At 40.8% G+C, this 25,000-nt stretch overlaps 1 protein-coding gene across 10 annotated transcripts in view; it reads left to right on the top strand.

Annotated features, from left to right (window-relative positions):
* The window catches only part of Ctnnd1 (catenin delta 1), a 55,892-nt gene extending 42,329 nt beyond the window's left edge, over window positions 1-13,563 (top strand). For 5 of the 10 annotated variants that reach the window (XM_070032280.1, XM_070032274.1, XM_070032273.1 and 2 more), the window contains 12 exons: window positions 549-702; window positions 1,122-1,139; window positions 1,598-1,666; window positions 3,968-4,095; window positions 4,195-4,345; window positions 4,974-5,166; window positions 5,511-5,625; window positions 6,764-6,851; window positions 9,112-9,174; window positions 10,516-10,619; window positions 11,026-11,103; window positions 11,403-13,563. In XM_070032280.1, coding sequence (XP_069888381.1) covers window positions 549-702; window positions 1,122-1,139; window positions 1,598-1,666; window positions 3,968-4,095; window positions 4,195-4,345; window positions 4,974-5,166; window positions 5,511-5,625; window positions 6,764-6,851; window positions 9,112-9,174; window positions 10,516-10,619; window positions 11,026-11,103; window positions 11,403-11,414 — 1,173 coding nt within the window. In that variant the 3' untranslated portion in view covers window positions 11,415-13,563. The remainder of the gene's footprint in view (window positions 1-548; window positions 703-1,121; window positions 1,140-1,597; window positions 1,667-3,967; window positions 4,096-4,194; window positions 4,346-4,973; window positions 5,167-5,510; window positions 5,626-6,763; window positions 6,852-9,111; window positions 9,175-10,515; window positions 10,620-11,025; window positions 11,104-11,402) is intronic. The other 5 variants (XM_070032275.1, XM_070032276.1, XM_070032277.1 and 2 more) reach the window with 5 other exon arrangements.
* The last annotated feature ends 11,437 nt before the right edge of the window (window positions 13,564-25,000 follow it).

Below are 25,000 nucleotides of genomic sequence, written 5' to 3'. Positions count from 1 at the left end.
AGTAAAGACATACCACCTCAGGCTATTAAATTATATAAAATAGTTATTCTAGCCCTTTCTCCCTAAAGGGAATATTCAGCTTAGAAGGAAATAGTTTTCAGTAGAATTTCTTTTACATGTGTGTATTAAAGGTGCTTAGAAGAACTTCCAAGATTGTACATTTTCTAAGTAGGAAAAACAGTGATCTGAGTTTGGGGTCATACATCAGATAGTTGCAAAAGCCATTAAATCCACAATTATGCCTGTAATCCTACCTGCTCCGGAGGCTGAGATCTGAGGATTATGGTATGAAGCCATCCTGGGCAGGGAAGTTTGTGAGATTCATATCCAATGAACTACCAAAAGGCTGGAAGTGGAGCTATAGCTCAAGTCTTGGTAGAGCGCTAGAGTGTTATCCTTGAGCTAGCTAAGAGTCAGCATCCAGTCCCTGAGCTCTAGCCCCAGAACTCATATGCACGCATATGTACACACACACACACACACACACGCATGCACGCACGCACGCACGCACGATCTTCTGATTTATCCTTTTCTCTTGTGTCCCTAAGCTTGTGGAGAACTGTGTTTGTCTCCTTCGGAATTTATCCTATCAAGTTCATCGGGAGATCCCACAGGCAGAGCGTTACCAAGAAGCCCCTCCCAGTGTTGCCAACAATACTGGGCCACATGCTGCCAGTTGCTTTGGGACCAAGAAGGGTAAAGGTGAGTCTTAGTTCCTCGCTTCTTGCTCTTTAATTTGGGACAGGGGAAGGAAGGAACTTAGTTTTAGGAACTTGCACGTAGTACGGGATTTTGCCTGCTCTTGACTGTCTTTTGCTCTGCTTCTGTTTCTTTTGTGTTTTATGTCTCAATCAAGGTAGTGGTGGTGGTGGTGCTGGTAGTGGTGTTGCTTGGTGGTGGTGGTGGTGGTGGTAGTGGTGGTGCTGGTGGTAGTAGAAGATCAGTATCGGTGACTATTACAATAAAGGCAACTAATCTGGGGCTTTCTCCATTCCTCCTTTGTGTTTCCTCTGTTTTCATGTTTCTTTTCTGTGCTTTCCTGCTTACTTGCCTGTGATCCTGTTGACATCTTTCTCTTCCTTCATTTGTCTCCTCTGCTTTCCTTGGTGATGCACTGGAAGATGAGTGGTTCTCCAGAGGTGAGTGGAATCTTTTAAGGCACCTGTCTGCTAATTTGCATGTTTTGGTTTTAGCTTCCGTAGTATCTCCTTTTTAACCCTTCTCTGTGAATGCATGTAGGAAAATTCAGTTGAGGCCGACACCTTCCCCCCTACCTCCAAGTTTGATTTCTTCTGAGCTCATGGCTAATGGCATGCTATTTCTGAGCAGCAATGTTTGTTCTCAGAACTCAGTTCCATAGCCACAAGACTGGTCACCCTTGTGCCTGTCTGCTGCTTGTTTTCTGTCCTTTGTCTCTGCATAGCCCCCTGCTAGGTCAAGAGTGAGAGGACCTCCTCTTCTTTTGGCCTTTTTGATACATCTTTGATCCAAAGATCCTGACTGAAGAATGCAGGAAAAAAATGTGTTATGGAATATTCTTTCTTAAATTCTTTATCCCTATTCTCCTTGCCTTTCCCCACCCTCCCTGTTTCTATAGGGAAGAAGCTCACAGAGGATCCAGCAAATGATACAGTGGATTTTCCAAAAAGAACTAGTCCTGCTCGAGGTAGGTTCCCCTCCCGTGCCCCCCCCCCCTTAGTCTCCCAGGGTCTTAAAAACATACAGATATGGTATCTGGGCATGGTAACAGCTGACTTTGCACAGTATGTTTACTGTTTAGTTTTGTTTCTTGTTGGTCTTGGGGCCTGAACTCTGGGCCTGGGCGCAGTTCTTCAACTCAAGGCATTTGAGCCACAGTGCCTCTTCCAGCTTTTTCTGCTTAGATAGTACTGAGGAATTGAACCCAGGGCCTCATGCATGTGAAGCGAGCAGTCTACCACTGAGCCACCTTCCCCAACCCTGTTTTTTTTTTTTTTTTTTTTTTTTTTTTTTTAACTTATGGTGAAAGAGACAGTGAAGGTATTGGAAAATTCTATAGTTGACACCAGTGACCTCTGAAGGACTGCTTGTTTAGGCAGCATTTCAGGTTACTTGAGGATAGAGAAAGGTCTCAATGGTAGTCTAGAGCAGGAAACTTAGCTACCTTGTTACTGGACTTTTCGGGGGCCCATAAACCTTAATATTAAAAGAAGTTTCCATCATAGTTAGGATCTTTGGAATCACTGTTTTGATCAACATGAAGCTCATAGTTGTCCCTGGCTATTAAAAAATGTAAATATTGCTAAACCTATGATGATCTCTTATTTTGTAACAGTAATGGTAGGGAGAATAATTGGGTTAAATTATAAGTAATTCATTTGAGATAAGGAATTTTTTTAACCTTGAGTACAGTGAATGAGATGAATGAATCTCTAGAGTGTTCATGGTAGAACCAAGGCCAAAATAAGCTGGGGGGTGGGGGGGAAGGGTGAAGAAGAAGGAGAGAGATGAGCTGAACCTGATGAGCTGATATATGCTCCATTTTGCTTTTACTATGGATCAAGTCCTTTTTTTCCTTCTGGTACTGGGGTTTGAACTTAGAGCCTTACACTTGTAAGGTAAGCATTCTACCACTCTAAAGCAACACGTTAGCCCTACCATGGCCTAATTCTTATGAAGGCAAGGACTCACCCATATGTGATGATGAGGCAGGAAACTCATGAGCTTAAGGCTTGCATGGTTACATGGCCAGACTCTTTCTCAAGAAAAACCCAAATCTTGGGAGGTAGGGTTGTGCTTCAAAGGTAACCTGAACAAAAAAGTTAATGAGACTCTATATTAAAAAACAAGGGCTAGGAATGTGGCTCAGTGGTAAAGTGCTTGCTTTGCATGCATGAGGCCCTATGGTCAATTCCTCAGCACCACATAAACAGAAAAAGCTGGAAGTGGCGCTGTGGCTCAAGTGGTAGAGTGCTCTCCTTGAGCTGAAGAGCTGAGGGACAGTGTTCAGGCCCAGAGTTCAGACACCATGACTGAAAAAAAAAAAAAGCCAAAAAAAACAAGGTGTGCCATATAAGATGGTGTTAAGCAGAATGAACTCCAAGATAGGGACACAAGAGGTTTTTTAATTTGTTGCTGTTTTCTTTTTAAATGTACTGTGATTTTTTTGCTTCTTTGTATTTTCTTCCCCCCATGGTATAACCCCTGTTTTTACTGTATGTGATTCCAGTGCCCTGCATCTTATATATACATTTTTCTAATTTGGGGAAGGGATTGGAAGGGAAATAACAAAATGCTGAAACAAGGATACACGTTGACCCATTGTAACAATGAGATATACAACACACTATGTTGAAAACTTTACAACTTGGGGGTAGGGGAGGAGGGAGGATTTGGGGGAGGGAAGGAATGGTAGGGGAAAAACAAAGAGATGGCAACAATGCTCTATAGGAAATGTACTCACTACCTTGCTCATGTAACTGTTATCCCTCTGTACAGTATCTTTACAATAGGAAAAGAAAAAAATGCTTTATAAACATTAAAAAAAAAACCCAACAAGGTATACTTATGAAACTGTAACCCCTCTGTACATCACCTTTATAATAACAATAGAAAAAAACAACAAGGTATGTGGTGGCATGCACCTGTAATTGCAGGAACTTGGAGGCAGAGAGAGAAGAGAATCACAGTCTGAGGTGAGACCAATGCGGGCAAAAGTGTGAGCCCTCTTGAGCTAAAAAAGATAAACAAAAGCTAAAAGGGTTGGAGCACTTGGCTAGTAAACTTGAGTTTGAATCTCTGAGTTTAAACCCAGTACCACAAAATGAATAAATGAATGAAAAAATGAGGTATAGAATCCAGGCCCTGAGTTTGTTTTTAGGAGCATAAATCCCCTCACCTGTAGTGATAAGACTGGACTCTAAACAGCCAAAGTCTTGTTTGTCGTAGTGATTGGCATCTTCTGCCCTCCGGGCTCTTTCTCGTACAGGCTATGAGCTTTTATTTCAGCCGGAGGTGGTTCGGATATACATCTCACTACTTAAGGAGAGCAAGACTCCTGCTATCCTTGAAGCTTCTGCTGGAGCCATCCAGAATTTGTGTGCTGGGCGCTGGACAGTGAGTATTCATTAGAAAATGGATTTGCAAGTAGGACAACTTAGGTCACTAGTTTGCTGCCATTGGTAATTTGTTCTGCTACTTCCATATGCTACTTAGTATGGTCGATACATCCGCTCTGCTCTGCGTCAAGAGAAGGCGCTCTCTGCCATAGCTGACCTCCTGACCAATGAACATGAGCGAGTAGTGAAAGCTGCATCTGGAGCACTGAGAAATCTGGCCGTGGATGCTCGCAACAAAGAGCTAATTGGTAAGGAGCTGAATGCCAGTGAGTGGTTAGCATTGTGCGTAATTGAGTAGGTGCTTATTAGTTTATTTACTAAAATCACAGTTAGTATGTCTGCACATTGCTGAGAGTTCATCTTTTAATGGTTCTTAGAAATGGTTCTTACACTCTTAAACAAAAAAGACTCTTCCTTACTAAGTACCTACATTGTTACTAGTTATTGTTAAGCCTTTCTCTGTGTCTTTACCTTCTCCTCATCACCATTTTACCAAAGTCCTTTTTTTTTTCTCTTAATATGATAAGGAAACTGAGGATCACAAAAGTGATCTGCCCAGATCACTAGTTAATGGCAGAGCCCAATTTTTTTAAGTTTATAATGACCACTGAATTGAATTTCTACAGTATTTAATAGTTCTCATTAGAGTACCAGAGAAGACTGGGTAGCACATTTGATGTATTCAGTTTTCATACTGTGAATGTGATTGAAGAAGGGGGAAGAAATGAAGGACCAGACAGTACTGTATGTCTGTTTCCTGTCCTTTGATATAATAATCCTATAGCATAATGAATTGGATTTATATGGACAGTGTTTTTACTTCATTTGACCAGTATATACCATATAATGACCTGACTTTGCCTTTAACTGCTATAGGTAAACATGCTATTCCTAACTTGGTAAAGAATCTGCCAGGAGGACAGCAGAACTCCTCCTGGAATTTCTCTGAGGACACTGTGGTCTCTATTTTGAATACCATCAATGAAGTCATTGCTGAGAACTTGGAGGCTGCCAAAAAGCTTCGAGAGACACAGGGTATTGAGAAGCTGGTATTGATCAACAAGTCAGGGTGAGTCTTACACTACAACATTCATAGCTGGAGGAATTTGACTATGATATGGGGTTTGCTTTTCTGTCTCCTGAGAGTATTTTCCCTTATTTCCCTTTGCCTGTGAAATACGAAGTTATTGCTTCTTTATTTTCGGTCAAAATATTGATATATAAATTAATAATAGATTCTTCAAACAAGATTATTTTAGTATTTGGGGCAGAATACAGGATTTGGTAAAAGACTGATTTTTTTTTACCCTTTTTGTTACTTATATTCATTCATATGTTGTTAGAGGGTACAGGTGCTAAGTTCTATTCCTGCTCACATATCCAAATTTCATGAGATGTTGCTTTCTTCAAAAGGAATCGCTCAGAAAAAGAGGTTCGAGCAGCAGCACTTGTATTACAGACAATCTGGGGGTATAAAGAACTGCGGAAGCCACTGGAAAAAGAAGGATGGAAGAAATCAGATTTTCAGGTATAATTCTGGAAGCCAAGACTCCCGCCCCACTTCAGTTGTAGTTAATACTTCTGTATTCTTTAGTTTCTTCTATTTCACCGTCTCCCTAAATCTGCTTTTGACCCAAGTCTTCCAATTAGTGAGAGATTGCTGCTACTGAAATAGCTCTAGTCTTTCATGTCATAACTTGCAGTGAGTACTGATGGTAATGAATGATGACTCCTGTGACTATCTCAAACCTATCCCGACACTTTCAGGGAGTTTACTATTCTCTGAGACTGTTTTCCTTCTAATATAGCATAAGTGTTTGTACTTTTATTCAGGAATACAAATAGAAGCTTATTTTTTCGTTATGTAGAATATTTATTCAACCCAATAGTTTTCATTTTCTTTTTCTTTTTCTTTTTTTCTTTCTTTTCTTTTCTTTTTTTCTTTTTTGTCGGTCCTGGGGCTTGAACTCTGGGCTTAGGTGCTGTCCTACAGCTCTTCAGCTCAAGGCAAGCGCTCTACCACTTGAGCCACAGTGCCACTTCCAGTTTTCTGATGGTTTATTGGAGATAAGAGTCTCAGGGACTTTCTTGTCAGGGCTGGCTTTGAACCGTGATCCTCAGATCTCAGGTTCCTGAGTAGCTAGGATTACAGGTGTGAGCCACAGGCACCCGGCAAGTTTCCTTTCTTAAGAGTTGTAGTTGTTCAGGGCTGGGAAGGTGGCTCAGTGGCAGAGTGCTTGCCTTGCATGCATGAGGCCCTGGGTTCGATTCCTCAGCACCACATAAGCAGAAAAAGCTGGAAGTGGCGCTGTGGTTCAAGTGGTAGAGCGCTAGCCTTGATCTGAAGAGCTGAGGGACAGCGCCCAGGCCCAGAGTTCAGGCCCCACGTCCAGCAAAAAAAAAAAAAAAAAAAAAAAGAAAAAAGAAAAGAAAAAGAGTTGTGGTTGTTAATAGTAACTTAGATGCTTAAACCTATTAGGAAGTAAGATATGAATGAGGAGTCGCAGGGGGTGGGGGATATGCATGTGAAAATAGGCTGAGGAAGGAAACTCATGCTTGCGGTGCAGAGTTGGGGGAAGTAGGCCACGTTGGAAGAGGGATTTAGAAATATGTAGGTGTACTTCAAATTTAGTATGCTATGGTATTACATTTTGTATTTGTTACAGGTGAATCTAAATAATGCTTCTAGAAGTCAGAGCAGTCATTCATATGATGATAGTACTCTCCCTCTCATTGACCGGAACCAAAAACCAGGTATGGAACCCAACAGACACACCTTTTTCTTTGAGCCATTCCTGTGTTCCTTTTTATTGTGGGGAGAGGGGCAAGGTGCTTTGATCTTGCTAGGTAGCCCAGACAATTTTTGAATTCACAGTGTTCTTTCCTCCCTCTCCTGAATGCTGAGATTACAGATGTGCACTACCTCACCCAACCTATGACTCCCACTATTCCTTAATGAGCTTATTAAACTAAGAAATAGAGCACATACTTGTTTCTCAATGAGTTAGTCATTGTGAGAGGACAATAATGCATTGCTCCCTAAACCCTTTGAGCTTTATGAGATAAGATGTCTTGCTCTGTAGCCCAAACTGGCCTTGAACTCCTGTTCATTTTGTCTCAACCTCTTGAGTGTTACAGGTGTGCACCATTGTGCATAAGAGGATAGAGATGATCATTTGAATTTAAAATAAACAATTAGCTTGGGTATCATTTCTCTTTTTTTCATGAACTTAAAATTACTAGGCAGAGAATCCTAGTTTCTCTTTATTTTTTTCTCTTTTAAATTCTTTTTTTTTTTTTTTTTTGTCGGCCGTGGGGCTTGAACTCTGGGCCTGGGCGCTGTCCCTCAGCTCTTCAGCTCAAGGCGAGCACTCTACCACTTGAGCTACAGTGCCACTTCCTCTTTTAAATTCTTATATAATACTAAATAATATAACCAGAAAACCATTATTATTTTGGATTATAGCTTTTAAACCCCTTTTACCTTGTAAACAAACACATTTTTCTTCAGGATATGATACATACATTTTGCTTTCTAAGTTTTTCCTCTTTTGCTTAGATCATAAGTTATACATTTACTATCTTTTTCTTTACGTGTGTGTACGTGTGCATGTGCGTGTGTGTGTGTGTGTGTGTGTGTGTGCGTGCGCGCGCGCACAAATCCTAGGGCTTGAACTCAGGGCTGGGCACTGTACCTGAGCTTTTATGTTCAAAGCTAGTTAGTGCTCCTACCACTTGGATACACAGCTCCACTTCTGGCTTTTTGGTGGTTAATTAGGGGTAAAAGAATCTCATGGACTTTCCTGCCTGGGTTGTCTTGGAACTGTGATTCTCAGATCAGAGCTTCCTGATAGCTAGGATTACAGGCAAGAGCCACTAGTGCCTGACTATTTTTCTTTTTTTTTTGTTGGTGTGGTGCTTGAACTCAGGGCCTAGGTGTTGTCCTTGAGTTTTTTTTGCTCTACCACTTCGAGCCACAGTGCCACTTCTAGTTTTCTGTTGGTTAATTAGAGAATAGAGTCTCATGGACTTTCCTGCCCAAGCTGGCTTTGAACCACAACCCTCAGATCTCAGCCTCCTGAGTAGCTAGGATTACAGCTGTGAGCCACTGGCACCCTATTAATATTTTTGATGGTATTATTGAGATATGAACTTAGGAGCCTTGGGCTTGCTAGCACTATCACTTGAACTACTGTATCAGTCCTAGATCTTTATATTCTCTTTTCTTGTTCTTCTTCCTTCCCCCTTTCCCTTTCTTACTTATTCCTTTTTCTCCTATTCTTTTCTCTTTCTCCCTCTCTTCCTACTTTCCTTCTTTTTCTTTTTCTTTTTTTGTCGGTCGTGGGGCTTGAACTCTGGGCTTGGGTGCTGTCCTTGCGCTCTTCAGCTCAAGGCGAACGCTCTACCGCTTGAGCCACAGTGCCACTTCGGTTTTCTAGTGGTTTATTGGAGATAAGAGTCTCACAGACTTTCCTGCCCAGGCTGGTTTTGAACTGCGATCCTCAGATCTCAGCCTCCTGAGTAGCTAGGGTTACAGGCGTGAGCCACTGGCACCTGGCTTCCCTTTTTTTCTTTTTGGTGGTACTGGAGTTTAGATGCAGGGCTTTATGCTTGCTAACACACATTCTACTGCTTTACTATTTGAGACAAAGCCCCCAGCCTTTTTTTTTTTTTTATTAGGGTATCACTCAGGCTACAAAATTGTTCTACCATTGAGCTGTATCCCCACTGACTTGATTATAATTTTTAAGATCACAGAGGGGCCTTGATGCTGAATAATTTTCAAAAACTTCTAGCATAAATGGAGGTGCTTTTCATATTTAGAGTCTGTAGGAAAGGGATCTCTCAGAGTCCCTTGGGTGCTTTGTTACAGCTATAGACTTGGACTCGTGTTTAGTACTTAATGAATGATAACTAAAAATTTCATTGAAGAAAGGGAAGGAGGACAGACCAGAGGGCAATTTGTAATGTGTTGCGCACATTTTAACTTGGATAACTTTCTAATTCCATATAGATAAGAAACCTGACCGGGAAGAAATTCAAATGAGTAATATGGGATCAAACACAAAATTATTAGGTAGGTGATTATTTCCTGCCTAACAATATGGAATACTATTGCATTGGGATGTATAGAACTGACCATCACTCTGGTGTTTTCTTTTTTCCTTTTTTGTCGGTCATGGGGTTTGAACTCAGGGCCTGGGTGCTGTCCCTCAGCTCTTTTGCTTAAGGCTAGCACTCTACCACTTTGAGCCACAGTGCCATTTCCAGTTTGCTGGTGATTAATTGGAGATGAGTCTCATGGACTTTCCCACCTAGGCTGGCTTTGAACCGAGATCCTCAGATCTCAGCCTACTGAGTAGCTAGGATTATCAGGCATGAGCCATCAGTGCCTGGCTCACTGTAGTGTTTTGCTTTTTGTTTTTTGTTTTTGTTGGTCGTGGGGCCTGAACTCTGGGCCTGGGCACTGTCCCTCAGCTCTTCAGCTCAAGGCTAGCAATCTACCACTTGAGCCACAGCGCCACTTCCGGCTTTTTCTGCTTATGTGGTGCTGAGGAATCGAACCCAGGGCCTCATGCATGCAAGGCAAGTACTCTACCACTGAGCCACCTTCCCAGCCTACTGTAGTGTTTTCTAACACCCTCATTTACTAGCCTAAAAGAACGTTGGTTCATTATTTCCATTTGGAAGTATGTGGTACTTTTTCATGTACTCAGACATCTCAGGAAGTCTTCTTGTGCTTCCCCCATCGTTACAGAAGCCAGCTTGTATGTCTCAAGTTAGCCCATCACATTCTGCACCAGTCTGCCTCTTTGTCTTTTCCTCATGCACTTTTCTAGACTAGCTGTCCACTTGCTGTTCCATCTTTTCATTCTGTATTTAAAAACAACTTTGCTTCTACTGAAATCTCTTTCACATGTGCTTTTCTAAATTCTCTTCATTGCCAAATAGTCCAAAGTGACTTTTCCTCTGTCAGGGCCTTCCTATTGCAGCATCTGTGACTCTTCTCTTAATTTCTTTTTTTCTTTGAGAATGAGACTTGAACTTTTTACCTGACACTTTCAATCATTGGCTAGTGCTCTACCAACCGTACCATACCCCCAACTCCTCTTAATTTGAATACCTCTTAAAGACCAGTGTCTTCAGTTTAGCCACAGTCTGGGTGTTTTGTTTCTGCAATGAATGGGGATTGAACTTCGGGTCTAAGGTATGTCCCAGTCCCAGTCCTGGGTCTTTCATATATATCATCTTCCTTATTTGAATTCCTTTTAAGTCTGGGGCCATCAGACTTTAATGGCTTTTTGAAACATTAGGCAAAGTTTCCAACAGTGATGTTTCCTTCACATGTATCTGCTTGATATATGTTGTATATTAGATGAGAATATAAAGTTTCTGTGTACTTTTTTTTTTTAAATAGATAACAACTATTCCACACTGAATGAAAGAGGGGACCATAACAGAACACTGGATCGATCTGGGGATCTAGGTGACATGGAGCCATTGAAGGGCACACCCTTGATGGTAAATCCTCTTTATATATGCTGTTGTGTATCTAAAGCTGGTTCTGTTTGAACAGAAAAAAAGAAAAAGCTATGAAGAGAAAGATAGCGTCTTTTTCTGCTAGGAATTTTCCAGGAAAAAAGAATTGTTCTCCTCCCTCCCCCCATCTTGGGATTTCTTGGGCCATTATTCTACACTGATGGAGTTGTGAGGAGGGAGATTACATCTTCATATGGAGGTGCTTCTGATAGAACTAACATCAACTAATCGTATATTGCCCTCTTCCTGCCTATTTATGAATGGTTCACCTTTCTTTTACTATCATGTTTGTTTGAATTTACAAATTTTGAGATTTTCCCTAGGTCTGGCACACACCTATGAGGTGCTTATCACTACTCTCATACTAACAAATGGCATGTGTTCACAGCTGGACGAGGGGCAGGAATCTCTGGAGGAAGAGTTGGTTTTGGATGATGAGGGGGACCAAGTGTCTTACCCCTCCATGGTATGTCCTCCAGTCACTCCCAAATGGTCCTTGAAGGAGGCTCCTGTCTGCCAGCAGTTTGCCAATCACACTGATCTGATCAGGCCAGAGACATAGTCTCAGCCATGTGGGGCCGGGGTTGCTCTGCTTCTGTGATTATTACCTCTTCCAAGACTGGGACGTGCAGCTGGTGATCTGATTCTCCGTTGTGTGGTGCTTTCATTTGCCCAGATTTGCTCAACTGTTTTTTCAGGTCATCTTCTACCCAACCTTATTAACATCTTTTCTTTCTTTCTTTCTTTTTTTTTTTCTCCCTACAGCAGAAGATTTAGAACTATTATCCTTGCTCCATCTGGGCTTATAATATATGTACTTTTATTTTTTTGGTGGTGAAATGGACTGATGATTTTTTTTCTCCCTTTCTTCGCTGGACTATTGTGCCAACTGCCAGGCTGCCTCCTGCCCTTTATAGCCCAAAGTGGCTGCCTTCATTCCATAAATTCCCAACTTCTTCCATCGAGGTTTCGTTGACCTGTCCCCTGTCCCACCCTGCGACCCCTCCAGTTTCTCCCAAGAAACCTGACTCAGTTATTTGCAAACCTTGAGAAACTGCTGCAGATTAGCTCTTTTTTGTCAGCGCTCCCTGGAACTTGTGGTTTTGCGTGGAGAAAGGGAGAGAGTGCAGATGTTCACTGGAAGCCGTGGGAAGAATTGGAAGTTACATGCTCTGTATGCAATGTCCAGCAGTCTGATAAACTGATGATTCTTAAGATTATTTTTTTTTTCTGGTGAGGAAGGGACTTTTTCTTTTTCTTTTGGAGATTGGGAAGTCTATGTTCTTTCCTTACTCCAGTGGCTATTTTTGAAGCAAAGAAGGCTGGCACATTCCACCTGGCAAGGGCCCTGGAGTAAGTGAAGGTCTCCTAGAACTGAAACTGAGAACCCAAGAACTCTTGCTTCCTCCTCTCTGAGGCCGGCGCCATCAAGGATCTACAGACTCCCTCTCTTCTGTGAGCCTCAGGCCAACTCTGGGGCTGCTTCCATTGTCCTTTACCAAGATTGTCCTTAACCCTCTTTTCCTGCCCAGCGCTAAGTCTGCTAACTTGGCCTGGCCATTTGCAAGAGACTGTATACATAATATCAAAGAAGACTTTATGGTTGAGAGGAGCAGAAAGATGTCTTTTGGGAAGAAGAGGAACCTCTAAGAGGAGCTAGAAGGAATGTACATGAAGTGGTTAGTCTGAAACTGTCAGGAAGCTTCAAAGTTGGCTTCCCCCCTCCCCCCCCCCCCCCCCCCGCCCCATCTCTCCCTTTCCTACCCTTACAGGCCCTTGCCTCTTTTCCTGGATTGGTTGGCCAACTATAGGACTTGATGTACATAACTCCTGTCCCTTTTACCCATACAAGGTGGAGATTGCCCCTGGCTTTGCCTCTTCTTTGTGCCTTTGGCCTGGGGTGTATCTCCTCCTTCCCTTCCATGTGCCTTTCTTTACCTCTGCAGTCTCATTTCTCATGATTTTGCGAGTTATATTTTGTTGCTTTCTTATCCCCTGATAGCAGAAAGGAGAGGTGACCTAGAGAACCTCAGATTACCTACTGCAGATTGGTGTAGTCGTTCATTTCAGCCATACTGAGCTTTTTGCTCAAGAGCATGTGATTAGGCTTTTATCAAAATCTCACCCTGATGAATCTCAAAGGGGAATTTGTCACAGGAGTGAGTGTCCAAATTTTACTCCTTAGTTATCAAGAATTGTTATCATCTCTGAAGAAGTCTTAGGAAATTATATGGTCTCCTCAATTTTTCCCTCTCCCCAGTATGCTCGCTCTCACTTTAGTGTTTATTTAGGTTAGGCTAGAGGAATCAGCTGCTATGTGGGTTGATTTTTTTTTTTCCCCCTTTGGAACCTTTTCCTTATTTGCCTTCTATTTTCCTTAATCTAAAAGCTCTATTCAAAAATTCAACTGGAATTCTTTATCCCTCTCTTCCCCTTCCCTTAATATATTGAGGCTATGGGGTAAGAGAAAAGTGCACAACCCACCAACCCCCTTCCCCATGCATTAACCCCCTTATTTTGCCCCTGCCCCCCATTTCTTTCCACTTCATCTGCCTTTTCTCGCAAGGAGTCCTTTGCTCTCAGACCCTCAGAGCATACTGCACAGGGGAACTTGCCCCATTCACACCTGGCTCCACTCTTGGTTCTCTTGTCCTCCTCTGCTCTTCCTGGTGCTCTTTTTTCTCGGTGGGGTGTGGGTAATAGAATAGCCATGGCTTTTGGGGACCTTACACTTTTTTTTCCCTTCTCTTTCATTTATATAAACACTAAACTTTCAATTCCAGAGAACCAAAAATCCCACCTTCCCACCGAACACTACTAAGGGGCATGTCTTCTGCTCCATACCTTTCCTCTTTTTTTCTTTCTCTCTTGTTAATGCTTTTAAAAACAAATGAGTTTTTTATATAAATAAAGTTTTTAAAGTGTGTATGTGGGAGATCTGTGTCATTTCTTCACTTCAAGCTGTATTTCTTCCCTCCTTTTCATCTTGGTTACTTCCTTATGTATCAGTCCGTGTTCTTTTTTCTTTCCAGAGCAAGCAGAAGGAGGTTTTGCCAGGATGGATTTATTGTGAGCTCAGTCCCAGCTCTTATCAAGCAACATTCTTCTTAATTATATGTGAAACATTTCCCCCCCACCCCACTGCAGAGTCTTAAAAATTACATGTGACTGAAATAGAGCATGGGGAGCCTATAGCTAACTTAGAGATAGGAAACTAAAGTGTAAACAAACAATTAATGGCTTCCTTCACTGGGATCCTTGTGCATCATTTGGCAAAACTAACATTGAACAGTACCTTCTACAATTAACTCTTGGCCCTCTTGAACATCACACTGTTAGTAGAAGATAAGAAGCTAGCAACTCCAGTCACCATCCTAATTAAAAAGCAAGCAAACAAACATAGAATTAAAAAAAAGGCTTATGTATGTATGTATTGGTCACTGGGCCATATTGTTACTTCTCAGGCTATATGTTATAGTTTAGGCTATTTATTTAACAGGACATCTTACTAAATTGTTTTGGGGAGGGACTAATAAGTACTTGTTAGATTACCAGGGAATCGTCTTTACTGCAGATGCCAAGGATTAATTATGAGAAAAGACCTATTTTTCTGGGGCCCTTATGTCCTGTCATATAATTTAAAACCTCAAAAAAATTGTGTAAAATGCTTTCTGTATCCTCAAATCTTTAGATTAAAATTATACAGCTGCTCCTGATGGCCCTGTCTCATTTTGTTGAACTAGAACTTGGGTTTGAGAACTTTACTGGGCTAGGGAGACCAGGAAATCTCAGCTCTATTGCTGTGACAATTTAAGGTTTAATTTGTATCTGATAAATAATAGTCTTAGAAGGATGAAGTTAAAAAAAAAAAAGACCAAAAAGCCATTAGAATTTGTCTTTCAAGGAGCTTTGGTAGTCCCATTTGAAATGGTTCTTATTTATATAGAAAAACCTGGCTGCTGGTCAGTATTTTATTTCCATTCCATTCCTTATTATTCACTAGCATGGAGCTAGTTGATAAAATGTCACTCTTCTTTATTCAGTATTGTTGCATTTGTTTTATCTCACTTGAGAAATATGCCAAGCATTGTTGTAGAGGTTAAATTTAGGTTAAAGAATGAAACAGATGGGATCTTTCTCATAGATTGCAATCCACAAGAATTCCACGTAGCTAAGATCTGTGACTTTTTTTTTTTAATTGAGGCAGGGTCTTACTATGTATCCTACATACCACAAACTTAAAATCTTTCTGCTACAGCCTCCTGAGTAGCTGGGATCATAGGTCAAGCTAGGTGTTTGGTTCAAGCTTGTAATTCCAATATTTGAGAGGCTGAGGCAGAAGGATTATGAATTCGAGGCCAGCCCTTAGGCAACATAGCAAAACTGTCTAAAAAAAAAAAGGTGTATATTTTAATCTAAAGTGAGATGTTAGAATAATCTATAAAAATGTTATCAATTTTCTTGACATATTAAGCAATTCTTTAATATATTTTTTATTGTTACTATAAAGTGATACACAACAGGATTAAAGTTGTATAAGTCAATGATGAGTGCATTTCTTTTTGGACAGTGCCACCTCTTCCGTTGCTCTCTCCCAACTTTTCCCTCCTGTTCCCACCTACAAGTTGTATAGTTCATTTTCAATGTAGTGTCTGGTGAGCGCCACTGCTGCATTTGTTCACCTTTTGTCCCTCCATTTCTGTGTAAGCAATTCTTTTAAGCCTTTTGATAATACTTGTTCACACCAACCATCAAAAATCCTTTGAATTTTGTCAAGATGTGCCCACATTCTTGTATATCCGTTATTTTCATTTATTTACTTATTTTTGTGCCAGTACTGACACCTAAACTCAGGGCACTGTCCCTTAGCTCTTTTGCTCAAGACTGGTGTTCTGTCACTTGAGCCACACCCCTATTTCCTGCTTCTAGTGATAAACTGGAATGAAGAGTCTCAGACTTTCCTATCTAGTCTGGCTTTGAAGAGCAGCCATCACATCTTAGCCTCTTGAGTATTTAGAATTACAGGTGTGAGCCACTGGTACCTGACTAAAGATTATTTAAAGCCTGTTTTTCTGGAAGTGGCTGAAGATTATGATGAAGACTTGTATGGCGCGCATGTGTGTGTGTGTGTGTGTGTGTGAGAGAGAGAGAGAGAGAGAGAGAGAGAGAGAGATACGTGAGACCGCTATTTGTAATTTTGTAATGAATTGCTGTGATATACATTCTGACAGCTCAGATCTGTGACCTCATTTGGTCAGTTATTCTATCTAAACTGTAGTACTGTGTTATGAAGCAGAAGTTTCTCACTGGGAAGAACTAAGGACCAATCTTTTTCATTTTGTCCATTTTTGTATCTAAAGGTTCTTGGTGCTTTTAGTACAAATATAGACCAACTAGAACTTTATGACCCAAGCAAGTATGTATGTTACCTAAGCCATTTGCTGAAAATACCAATATACCAATACCAGTATGCCTAGTCTGTGTGAGGCCTTTGTGCCTGTTCTAGAGAGATCCCCTTGTTCTGTTTTGGAAATTCAATAAGTGGGACTTGGATCTGAGATGATCTATGTGGACAGTTGCTTGAGGTGAGCTCCAGTGACTAGTTCCAACTCAGCAGCAATACTACTTTCTTAAGAGTTGGAGATAATGGGTGATAATAACTTAGAGAACTCATAATGGAATTGGTGTGTAAAGGAATGACTTGCATAGTATTTTGAGAGAGGCTGTGACGGTGTTTAGAGCAGAATCTTCTGAAGAGATCATTCATTCATTTATTCAAAGCAAGTGGTCTCAATTGTCTAAAGCTAAAGAGATCAGATCTGGAAAATTTGACTCCAGAAAGAGGTTATACCTCAGGAAATCCTAAAATGAAGAAGTTGCTAGAAGCAAACATTTTTTTTCTCATAAAATTTAGTCCACCTGACTCCCTTGCCATCAACTTGCTTCACCTAAGTAAAGCATTAATCCTTCAGATATTCCACCAAGAATTTGGTGGCAGACATGGATGGAGAGAGAGCTAGAGGAAGAGAGGTAGGTAGAACATGGTTATAATAATCACAGTGTTCTGTTTACATCATTATGTATGACCTGACTTTAAGTTTTTCACTTTTTAGGCAGTAGGTAGAGAGCAGTGTCAGCTATCAATGAGTGAGTATGGATAGTCAAGAGCTTTTTTTATTTTTTATTTTTTTGTCAGTCTCAAGGCTTGAACTCTGGGCCTGGGCACTGCCCCTGAATTCTTCAGCTCAAGACTAGCACTCTACCACTTGAGCCACAGCATCACTCCCAGTTTTCTGGTGGTTAATTGTGAAATAATTAATTGTGAAATTAAGAGTTATAGACGTTCCTGCCCAGGCTGGCTTTGAACTGTGATCCTCAGATTTCAGCCTCTGGAGTAGCTAGGATTACAAGTGTGAGCCAATAGCAACTGGCTTCTTTTTTTTTTTTAATTTTTGTTGCTGGATTGTAGTAGCTGTAAAGCTTTTTTTTTTTTTTTTTTTTTTTTGCCAGTTCTGGCTTGAACTCTGGGCCTGGGCACTGCCCCTGAGCTCTTCAGCTCAAGGCAAGCACTCTACTACTTGAGCCACAGTGCCACTTCTGGGCTTTTTCTGCTTATGTGGTGCTGAGGAATTGAACCCAGGGCCTCATTCATGCAAGTCAAGCACTCTACCACTGAGCCACCTTCCCAGCTCTGTAAAGCATTTTTATAAGCATGTGACAACTTGCTTTTGTTTTTCATTACCTGAGTGAAAGTGTTGTAGTCTATGTATGCATCTATGCATCTCTCTCTTGTTGAAAAGGATAGGCTCTTCCATTTTGATTGAGGTCACAAAGGGGTTTATTTCTACCTTGGTCTTTTCACCAGTACTAATGGACAGATAAGTGTAAATCCCATAGGTATTTTTTATGTAAAGAAAAATAAGGACTATTCTGTCATGTTCTAGTTATTTCTTTTTTTAAAATAATTTTTTTATTGAGATTAAGTGATTTACATAAACTTAACAAATTTCACAGTATTGTGAAACAGGATAGTGATACTTAGTTAAAGTTACAAACATTTTAACCTTCACAAGGCAAATTGTCATTATGTTGGTCTATATAGTTTGTGAATTCTATAAGCTTTGACAATACAGCTATTTCTTCTACATCAGGTGATATGTATACTTCTTTCCTTTTGCTTAGTGTGAGCTGTTCCCTCTTTCCCTCTCATTCCCTCCCTCCCATCGTTACCCTTGAGTTGTTTGGTTCATTTTCATCAATGTCCAGTGCAACTGATAGGCCCCTCTGTATATAAATATGGCCAAGATTATGTGTCTAGTCATTTTGCTTTTTTCCTCATCTTAATCCTTTTTAAGGCTTAGCTTGGTTTATTTCACAACTCATTCTTGTCAGAGTCGGACAGGAAGAGTGTGGTGTGAGTATTTGCAACTAATTTAGGCTGTCATTTTGGGTAAATATGTTCATAAAAATAACTTTTTAGGCCAGGTGCCAGTGGCTCACACCTGAAACCCTAGCTACTCAGGAGGTTGAGATCTGAAGTAAAGTCTATGAGACTCCAATAAACTATGTTTAAAAAAAAAAAAAGCCAGCAGTGGAGATGTGGCTCAAGTGGTAGAGTGCTAGCATTGGGCAAAGAAGCTCAAGGACAGGGCCTAGGTGCTGAGTTCAAGCTCCAAAACCAGCAAAAACAACTTTTGATTTGGGATGTGCGTGTGTGGTACAATTAGTGGAACATCTACCTGCCTAGCAAGTGTGAGGCCCTGACTTCAAACCCCAGAACCCTAAAACAACAACAAAAAGAACCACTTTTTTTTTTTTTTTTTTTTTTTTGGTGCTAGGAACCCAGTGCTTCCCACTGGAGTGCATTGAACTACTGAGCTACAACCCAATTCTAGAAAAATGTACCTGTTTTTTGGTTCCGGATTTAAATTCTGGTCTCCCTTGTTTTGTGTGTTCTAATTGCTGAGCCATACCTCATACCTTATTTTCTGCTTATAATTTCTGAGCTAGACCTTCCCTGCCCAAGGAGGGTTTTTTGGTCATATAGACTTCCTGGTAGTTATAGCTACAATACCAGGTGGTCACCAAAGTCCAGCTCTTCAATGAGAAAGAGTCGTAAATTTTTCTTCCTGGGCTGGCCTTGATACCAACAATCTAAAGACACATAATTGAATTTATTATTTTATCTTTGCTGAAACGTTAAATATTGTTAAGGTTGAAAAGTATAACCACTAAATAAAAATAAATGATCTTTATACTCCAAAAGACTTTTTTGGGGGGTCAGTCATGGGGTTTGAAATCAGGGCCTGAACACTATTTCTGAGCTTTTTTTTGCTCCAGGCTAGTGCTCTAATAGAGTCTCACAGACTTTCCTACCCAGGTTGCTTGCCAACTGCAATCCTCAGATTTCCGCCTCCTGAGTAGCTAGTATTACAGGTGTGGGCCATTTTTTAATTTTTATTTTTAAAAGAAATATCCTTGAAGGTTTCTTAGGTGAACAAACATATCTAATACTCAACAATTATATTTTTCTTTTTTTCTTACTACTCAAGTAAAACAAAATTTAAAAAATACTCTTAAAAACTGCTGAAGAGGCTGAAAAGTAAGCAACCCGTTGTTCAAGATGAAGCCAAAGCCGGAATCTCAAAAAATATCTGATTAAGCAGCTTTTCCACCCAAGTTGCCCAACTCCGCAGACCTAAGGCATCCACAGACCACGTGAAATGAAGATGAGCATTCTAGTAGGTTCCCACATGAAGTTTCTTACCCTCAGTGTAAAGATGAGTAGATGCAAACTTTTGTAGTTTCTTAGTCTTAGTAACTAGAAAAAAAATCTGAATTCACAGTCTAAATTTAGGCTCCCCATGTGGTTCAAAAAACCTCGAATGGGGACTTTAAAGTGGTATTTAGGTCATGCCTCTAGAAAGTTTCTAGATGCTAATGTAATTCTGAAGCTGTAAAACAATTCCCATAGGTCAACTTTCAAGGCAACTGAGCAGCCTTGGTCAAAAAAATTTTAATACAAATATGGCAGCATGAATAAAAATGGAAGCAAACGGACACATTGCTCATCTTCAAATACTGAGGACGTTGGCATTATTACTGACTAACAAAATAGGAGAAGTTTAGGCACACTGAGCAAAGATATTGTTAAAATAAGACTTAGCCGTTAAAGCAATATGTAATTTGTACGAGAGATGTACAGAAATACTGGACAACATCATATAAGTTGAAGGGATGATTAGAGCATTGAAGTTGATTAAAGCAAGCTGGGTGCTGGTGGCACATTCCTATAAGCCTAGCTAGTCAGGAGGCTAAGATCTGGGGATGAAAGTTCAAAACCAGCCTAAGCAGAAAGTCTGAGACTCTTTACTCCAATCAACCAGCAGAACGCCAAAAGTGAAGATATGGGGCTCAAGCAGTAGAGCACAAGACTAGTGCAAAAGCTAAGGTACAGTGCTGGGGCCCTGAATTCAAGCCCCAGTACTAACACAAAAGAAAAAGCTTTGAAAGTGAGATTTAAAACTCCACAGACTGGGGCATGGTGGTGCATGCCTGAAATTCCAGCACTTGGGAGGCGGAGACTGGAGGATTGGGAGGTCAAGGTCTGCCTGGGCTATGCTTTGAGGTCCTGTCTCAAAACAATAAATCAGCAGGTTTGTGCTTTGGGGGAAGGGAAGCCCTTTTTGAGTTAGAAATGACAACAAACTTGCAGCTAACATTCAATGGTTGGATTAGATAAATTGAAGGAATATTAGTGAATGAATAGTTCTCAACGAATTATCTAGAATGCACTCCAGATAAGGAAAAAGAGGGAAGAAGAAAAAAGAAACATCTGAGTGAGATATAGGGATAGAGTAAGAGAATCAAATGGTTATCATTTGGAGCTTCAGGAGGAAAATAGTAAGAGGCAGCATTTAAAAAAAAATAATGATGATTTAAAGAAATTCAAATATAGCCAGGTACCAGTGGCTCAGCTACTTAGGAGGCTGAGATCTAAGAATTGCCATTGGAAGCCAGCCCAGGCAGGAAAGTCGGTGAGACTCTTATCTCCAGTAAACTACTCAGAGAAAGCTGGGTGTGGCACCGTGATCTGAATGGGAGAGCACTAGCCTTGAGCATAAAGAAGCTCTGGGACATGACCCAGGCCCTGAGTTTAAGCCCTAGGACTTGTCTCCTGATTCCCAATTCAGTTATAAAGGTACCAAACTCAGATATAAAACAATTAATGTTCTGAGGTATGACTTAGTGTTTAAAACACTTGTCCAGCAAGCACAAGAACTGGAGTTCAAACCCTGTAATCACACATACACACATACACACAGCAACTCATGTAGAGGTACTAAGGGAAAACACAGAAAACTATTTTAGAGAGCTAGAGAGGATAATACTATCTGTAGAAAAGAGCCAAGTGGATAACTTTTTAGCATCAGCAGTAAAATCCAAATCCAAACAATCCCCCAAATCAAATGTCTCCATTATGTTAAGAAAAGAAAAAAAAAAAAAACCTTTATCAAAGAAGCTTGTACCTAAAGACACTGCCTATTAAGAAAGGGCTAACAAATTAGTTGCAATTGTGTTCTGTAAGCCTTGTTTGAGACTGGGACAGGAGGATCACAAATTCAAGGCCAGCTTGTCTTAATCTCCCCCCCCTCCCCCCCCCCCCCCCCCCGCAACAAAACAAAAAAGCAAAAACCCAAGCCAAGCACTGATAGTTCATGCATGTAATTGTAGCTGCTAGGAGGCTAGCAGCTACAATTACAAGCATGAAGAGCTGAGGATTGTAGTTCGAAACCAGCCTGGGCAGAAAAGTATGTAAGACTTACCAATTAAGCACTAAAAATTTTTTAAGTAGAGCTGTAGTTCAAGTGGTAGAATGTTAGCCTTGAGCAAAAAAGCTCAGGGACAGCACTCAGGCTCTGAGTTCAAACCCTAGGAGTAGCAAAAAAGAAGCTAACAACCCAACCCAACACCCAAGGGCTAATACCATTTTCAGACAGAAGCAGAATTTGTACTCACAATGGATGTCTTACAGGTGGGAGGAAAATCATCTCAGATAGAAAGTTGGTTAAAAAGTCACACTTAACAAATGTAGATGCTGTAAAAGCAATATGGCTGGGCACCGGTGGCTCATGCCTGTAATGCTAGCTACTCAGGAGTCTGAGATCTGAGGATCGCAGTTCAAAGCCAGCCTGGGCAAGAAAAGCCCATGAGACTCTTATCTCCAATTAACTACCAGAAAAAAGGAAGTGGTGCTGTAGTTTAAGTAGTAGAGTGCTAGCCTTAAGCTGAAGAGCTCAGGGACAGTGCCCAGGCCCAGAGTTCAAGCCCCATGACCGACCCCCCCCAAAAAAAGCAGTATGTAGTTTGTATGAGGGAAGTACAGAGCACAGGCAACAATTCCTCTGTAGGTTGGAAGAATGGTGAGAGCTTTGAAAGTTTCAGGTCCTTATATTTGAGAATGATAATACTGCTCAAGATTTTGGTGAAAATATACATATTAACTAGAATAAACCACTGAAATAGTCATAGCGCATGTAACAAGTAGAGAGGGAAAAAGACAGGAAAGTAGAGTGGGGGAGTTTGAATTAGTGCTGCCTCTGTTGCCTTTTTTTTTTTTTTTTTTGCCAGTGCTAGGGCTTGAACTCAGTGCCTGGGCACTGTCCCTGAGCCTCTTTATGCTGATGGCTAGCACTCTACCACTTGGGCCACAGCACCACTTCTGGCTTTTTCTGTGTATGTGGTAATGAGGAATCAAACCCAGGGCTTCATGCATGCTGGGCAAGTACTCTACCACTAAGCCACCTTCCCAGCCCTGGTGCTGCTTCTGCTAGAACAAGCTAAGCTTCCATGTTTATGGCTAGAGGTACTGGGTAGGCACCTAGTTGTGTCTGTATCCCAGTGCTGGCATGAACACTTGGCATGTGAATAAATAGGTGCTGAATAGATGTGTGCACAAAAGAGCAGAGAGAGGAGTAAGGATCAAAGACAATCAAAGACAGATCAAAGACAATCTCTGAAATGCCAAGTTAATTTGAGCCTAAGTACATTGGCTTCTCTAGGTTGGTCAGCTTGGCTTAGAGACAGAAAGGAAGGGCAGAACAGAATACTCTCTTAAGGATCTTACCTCATCTCATAAATTGCTCATACGTTTTTGAGTCTAAAGTCTTACTTGGCTGAGTAGTGTCTCGTATTCTAATAAGGCTTGCTCCAAACAAAGAAGGGCTGGGCTGAAATTGGCTGAAGCCACCCTTTGCCATGATGGAGACGAGCCTTCTGTGAGGGTCCATCTGTTGGCAATAAAGTAGGAGAGGTCAAGGGGATGCATTGTGTTGTTCAAGCTCATCTCAGCATCATTAGTCATTTTCTGGGCTACAAGAAGGGCATTGGGAAATTCACTGAGATTTTGGACTGTGAATAATACATCACAGGATGGGTTTTGGGTTTTTTTGTCGGTCATGGGGCTTGAACTCTGGGCCTGGGCGCTGTCCCTCAGCTCTTCAGCTCAAGGCGAGCGCTCTACCACTTGAGCTACAGCGCCACTTCCGGTTTTCTGGTGGTTTATTGGAGATAGGAATCTCACGGTCTCTCCTGCCCGGGCTGGCTTTGAACAGCGATCCTCAGATCTCAGCCTCCTGAGTAGCTAGGATTACAGGCGTGAGCCACCAGTGCCCGGCTCACAGGATGGTTTTGTAATAGACATTTCTTTCCTTTGTGATAAACCTGAAACATATCTACACTGCAAGCCAGAGATTTTACATGGCATCAACATGTGACATTGAATGTCTTATTTAAATACCTGTTGCTTTAAAGCCTATTTCTTTTCACTGAAGTTAGTATCTTGAGATCAAGCCCACATACTTTTGAAATGATTCAGAATAGTAATGTATAGAAAACTACTCAGCACCGACAGGTTTTAGAATCAGTCTGCCTGGTTCAAGCTTTTAGTCGGTCACTTAGCTGTGTAGCCAACAGTGGATTTATTAAGCCTTTGGTGCCTTTTGTCTTGGTTACTAAACCTACACAGCATGAAAAGAAAATAAGACATTGAATGTAATTGCACTTGGAAAAGCAAGTGCAATTGTATTTTCGGGCTTATGGCCAGGTACTTCTGCATATGTCCATCATAGATGTTTTATGTTTTCTTACGTAATTTATCCTGCTTACTTCTTATGTCCAGCTACTTCAGAGATGATTTCAAGGGGCAAATCTAAAACAACAAGCAAGTAATGTATGTATTCAGCCCTCTGGATTAGGAAAAGAATAATAGCACTAGCTATTTGATCAATTCTTACATCTCTTTGGTCCAGGCCCCATTCTAGGTATTTTACAAACAATCAGTCCTAGCAGGACTTAAAGTAAGGGTTTAGATATCACTTTGTGTCCTGCCCAGGTTGAAAGCATCTTTAAGTCTTGTAGAACTTGTGATAACATATAGGCTGAAAATGTAGGGAAAGACTTCCCCATAAAATACCCAAGTTTTTCTGAGAGATAAGTAATCTTTATGCAAAGTCCATGAGAGACATGAAGAGATCCAGTGGAATGAAAGAACAAACAAAAAAGCTACATGAATTTATAGTACTTTGTTACATTCTAGCCTTGCACTGGTAATAGAGGTTATAGTGACCACAGGCCTTGGTCCTCTAGGAACTTGTGGTACATTACTTTGCCTGGAGGACAACATTTAGAGATTAGTATGGAGGGGAAAGATTGAATGACCAATTAAAGGAAACTGGGGCAAGAATTAATGGCAACTTAGACTTTTATTATTTATTTTTATTTTTTATTTTTATTTTTGTCAGTCTTGGGACCTGAGCTCTGGGCCTGGGTGCTGTCCCTCAGCTCTTCAGCTCAAGGCTAGTGCTGTACCACTTGAGCCACAGTGCTATTTCCAGCTTTTTTGTTTATGTGGTGCTGAGGAATCGAATCTAGAGCCTGATGTATGCAAGGTAAGTACTCTACCACTGAACCACCTTCCCAGCCCAGACTTTTAGATCACTGTGTAGAGAAAAGTTTATTATTCTCAGGCCTATGTGATAATGATAGTAATAGGTTGTGTTTAGTGCTTACTGTTTGTAAGATATTTTTTCAAGTATTTTGACTATATTGACATCTAATCTTTATACCAATCAGTATGGAAGGGAATGGCATAAGCATATATAATAAGAAATATTTTCTGGCTTTGTGCTTAAAGGTTTGAATTATCCCTACTTCTTATTAATCAAAATGTGTTAATTATCCCCATCATGCAGATAAAGAAATTAAACCTTCAGGTAGTTTCCTAATGTTTCTTAGGTTATATCTAAGGTGAGAAGCAATGGTCAGACTTTGGTCAGATTTGTTTGATTTGAAATCCTTTGTTT

The sequence above is a fragment of the Dipodomys merriami genome, unplaced genomic scaffold (assembly GCF_024711535.1).
Source record: "Dipodomys merriami isolate MVZ:Mamm:240054 unplaced genomic scaffold, mDipMer1.0.p SCAF_21, whole genome shotgun sequence".
Taxonomy (NCBI): Eukaryota; Metazoa; Chordata; class Mammalia; order Rodentia; family Heteromyidae; genus Dipodomys; species Dipodomys merriami.
Note: the sequence above shows the minus strand (reverse complement) of the source record. Positions and strands in the feature narration are given on the sequence as shown.